Source organism: Stegastes partitus, unplaced genomic scaffold (genome assembly GCF_000690725.1).
Source record: "Stegastes partitus isolate 25-593 unplaced genomic scaffold, Stegastes_partitus-1.0.2 Scaffold2384, whole genome shotgun sequence".
Classification (NCBI taxonomy): domain Eukaryota; kingdom Metazoa; phylum Chordata; class Actinopteri; family Pomacentridae; genus Stegastes; species Stegastes partitus.
In genome coordinates this window covers 43,896-48,214 of record NW_007580115.1, presented here as the reverse complement: position 1 = coordinate 48,214, position 4,319 = coordinate 43,896, and the positions used below count along the sequence as shown (strand labels likewise).

The 4,319-nt window shown below is 36.1% G+C and overlaps 1 protein-coding gene across 1 annotated transcript in view; it reads left to right on the top strand.

Annotated features, from left to right (window-relative positions):
• The first annotated feature begins 369 nt into the window (after positions 1-369).
• The window catches only part of LOC103374881 (olfactory receptor-like protein OLF4), a 5,619-nt gene continuing 1,669 nt past the window's right edge, over positions 370-4,319 (top strand). The window contains exons 1-3 of the mRNA XM_008305034.1: positions 370-409; positions 1,388-1,595; positions 2,729-2,867. Of these exons, the coding sequence (XP_008303256.1) occupies positions 370-409; positions 1,388-1,595; positions 2,729-2,867 (387 nt within the window). The remainder of the gene's footprint in view (positions 410-1,387; positions 1,596-2,728; positions 2,868-4,319) is intronic.

Here is a 4,319-nt window from a genome sequence, read left to right as displayed (position 1 = left end):
AGGCTGTGGGAGACGCTAGCTGGTCAGCCGTACACAGAGAAGCCTCTGGTCTCCACTCAGTTACCGATCGACATGAACTGTTTTCTAGCAGCAGAACACGTTAACCATCAATACGATTGTTGATCATGTATGTTTAATTGTGGGAAAGCAGAATGTTGGTTGGTTTTAACCGTGCAGCTCCAGCATCTTGGCCGTCTGTTAAACTCCATAATATTCTGATCTATTCACGTCTTCTTCTTCTCTGGGATCAAAACACCTCTCATGCTCGTTGCAGGCAACCACAGCATAACCTATGACATCATGACCCTCAGTCCATCGCTATGACAACCTGATCAATACACACACCAAGCACATGTAACATCCTCATATATGAGGCAGCAGGCTGCTGACCTCGTCAGTGGCACAGCAGGTGAGAGGTTCAGTCGTCATGTTTCCGTCTCTGAATACTGTCTGTTGTTACTACTTTATGTTCTCAGAGCTTTAAGTTGCAGTTAATATCGATATTATTATTTAAAAGCCTTTCTTCCTTATTTGTTGAAATATTTTTAAACCTTTAAAGTTTGCTTTTATAAAGTCTGAAAAACTATATGATGAAGTTGATATCTGAACTGTGTGTATAAAGCTCTGTTGTCTAACACATTTTTATTACAGAATACAGCATAAATATTCATGGACTGCTGAATGAATTTAGTTCTGTATAGATCTGTATTGCAAAATGATTGTTTGAAGGAGTTGTGTTTTAGTTTTACTAATATTACAGAAACAAACACGTCCTACAGCACTAGTTACTGGTAAAGATGTTTTGTTAAATTTTTATTAATAACAATGAACTGAACAAACATTATGTTACTTTTACGTTTTGCTGAACAAAGATGAAAAAATAGAAGTAATTATTCAGATTTTCTGTGCAGGTTTTGATTGCATGTGATCAAAAAACACCTAAAAACAATTTTTTTAATTAGAAGTATAACAAAACAGAAATGTCTTCTGATCTTCCTGCAGATGTTAAAGCAGCACTGAACCATGAACTCCTGAGCAGGTGAGAGCAGAACATCTGTGGTGGCAGGTACGTGCAGCTTATGTGCTCCTTAATAATAATCATAAAAAGATGTCAGTGTGTACAAGGTAAAGTGCTAATTTTAGAATCACAGCATATGTTTAACTTTCTATTAGTTAATATATAAAACATATAAATAAAACTATATGTGCTGTATATATGCATGATTTCTGTAAAAAGATTAAAAAAGAAATAAAGGAAAAAAAGAATTGATCCCTGATGTGCACAAACTTTTCAGAGATGCACAAGCTACAAATATTTTACTGTCCAATGAATTGTCATCATTAAATCTAACAAGACGAGTGAGGTTCGGTTTCTGTGTTCCCTCAGACAGCCAGGAGGAGATGCTGGTGATGAACTCCTCCAGCCCTCTGGACCTGCTGATGAGTAACAGCAGCTCCACAGCGGTGGGAGGCCCAGTGGCCATACCGAAAGACAGCTTCTCCAACGCTCTGACCAAGAACATCGTGGCCATGTTGGTGTGGCTGGCCCTGAGTATCATCAACAGCAGCATGGTGCACACCTTCCTGCGACACAGGTACGCACAGACACTGTTTGTGCATGTAAACGTGACCACAGCGTGCAGGTCTTCCTCAACACATGATGCAAAACTCATGTGTCAGATGTTAAATGATGTGATGTTTCCTATGATTCCAGCTGTGGTTACAAAGTATAGACACACAGTAGAAGTAAAACATGTGTAAACGCGTCTAATAACTGTGTTTAATCCAGCCATCAACTGTTCAGTGACTTTGATCTGTTACTTATCAAAACTGATTTCAGATAATCAGTCGCATCATTAACATCTGAAATCAATATAAGCTTTTCTCTGTGTGGATAAACCAAATGTTTTCATGCTAATTTTAATTACCAACACTTTGTATGTTCTTAAAAATCTGATTAGTTAAAATAGGAATATGAAGAACAACAGGTCGCTTGAATAATAAATGAAATAGCTAAAAATATGACCTTCATTTTTAATTTTCTGGCCCAACAAAAGTATGTACGAAGCAAATGAGCTCTAAAACATCATGCAACATTCATAATCTCTTCAATAAGCCTCATCTCGTCTCGTTCACTGTCGCTGAACAGTGAACAAGTCCACAAAGAAACACACGCATCCCAAAGCTAATGATCTTACCTGCATGTTCCTCGTTTTCTGTCGCATCACTGTTCTTATGTTTATCGTCGTTTTAGCAGCAATTATTAGATCATTAACGTCCTTGTCATCATGTGAAATCATTTCCGTTGCTTTGCCACCCTGTGATGTCGAGCTGACAAGATAATATGATGCGTTTAAGGACACAACACAGCAACAGTCTGGATGGTTTTTCAGTCTCATCAAAAGTACCACAAAACACCCCGACTCCCTTCTTTATGTCTTCACTTAGCTGCAAGATTTGCAGTTTAACATCTTTTTTTAATAGTAAATTGACTATTGTTGAGTTTGGACTGTCAAACAGACAAAACCTCACATTTAATGAAACGGTTAATTAAAAGAATAATAAGCTGATTAATCAGGAATATGAATCATTTGTTGCAGCAAGCACGTAATGATATGCAAAAAGAAGCAATCAAAGCTAATATTTTGGCAGATATCATGAAATTAATCCTGATTTCAGTGTGCAAATAATGAATCTAAAAGTGATTTTTTTCCCATTCTGACTTTAGTCTCTTCTATGAGAACCCACGCTACATCATGTTCATCTGCATGGTGATCAATGACGCTCTGCAGCTGACTCTGATAACGGCCCTCTACGTGGTCAGCTACATCTTCAGGAAGATCCACACCTCCGTCTGCTGCCTTCTGGTGAGTCCATCAGACGTTACCAGCCCAGTCTGTCATGTTCTGCATGTCCCTGGTGTGGAGGCAAGAGAGGGAGATATGAGAAACCGGAGGAGTCACATGTAACTTAGTGTTTCCCCAAACAGTTTGTGTCACTTAAACACAGCACCGCACTGCACACTGTCTGACAAATCCTCACAAATACTGAAAATCTGGCAGCAAAGGTGCCACAAAAACTACTTACAATAAAACAACAGAATACTGCAACATTCAAGAACTGTGAAAATTTAAGGTTTGTAATATATGTGTCTGTGTATATATATATATATACAGTCAGCTTAAAAATTAATTATTTTCAGTGTGATATTATCAGATAGTTGTAGTTTTTCAATCCCTAATTTATATATATTTATATATAATTTAGACATATTTCAAAAATCTCTCAAATGACACTAAACATCTATAAAATAATATTTTTGGCTTATTTATCAAATTACTCGCTAAATTACAGTTTTTAAAAATATAGATTTTTAAAAGATTATTTACAGTTTTGGCCTATTTTTTATTTATTTATTTAATTTATTTTTTGAGTTTTGTACTTTTACAGTTAGCATGTTAATGTTTTTTCTCTATGATTTTAGTGATTATTATCCATAGTTTAACAAAACAGGAGAAATCTGTAGATTAGCAGTAAATTCTTTCCAAAATTGTATTTAAAAAGAAAACATTCATTGTTTTTACAGTGTGTCTGAGTGATCCAGGACTGGTCTGTGTAAGGTTCCTCTACACAGCATCTGATACGATGAGGAATTTATATACTTCATATATATTCATTATGTTTAACGATTTAAAAGGTTTCTGAGAACAAGAGAATCTGCTGCAGCCAGTAAAAGACTGAAAAATGTGTCATTTAGCAGCAAACTGGCCATAAAGTCAAACACAAGCTCCAACATTTTTGCTCCTGGATACAGAAAGGAAAGTTTCATGATTCTCATTTTCAGTGACTGAATATTTGATTTACTTTATTTAGAAGACACAGTTTGTTGACATATAAGCTCCTCATGTGGCCCGTTAATGAAGGAGGAACAGGAGAGAAACACAGAAAAAGACGACTGGGCTGCAGAAAGAAATGCAACAGCAGCTGTATGGAAATATTACAGCTACAGAAAGGATGCTGCTGACCAAAACCAGGTTGTTGAGCTGTTGGGGGTGTCTTGGAATTACAACAAGAACATTTCAATCACATCTCAAACCAGATCTGAATGTAAACAGAGTGTGCCTTTGTTAGAGTTACACCACATAAGAAACGTTACAAACTGCTATTATTAGCCTTTTATTTATTTATTTTTCAACTATATCTTAGTTGTTTGATGCAGATGTACTTCTCACTTATTGCAGAGTGATTATTTTATTTTTATTTTTTTTTACCAACTAGTCTTTAAAGTCATCTGGGGAAAACTACTGTAGTTTTGCATA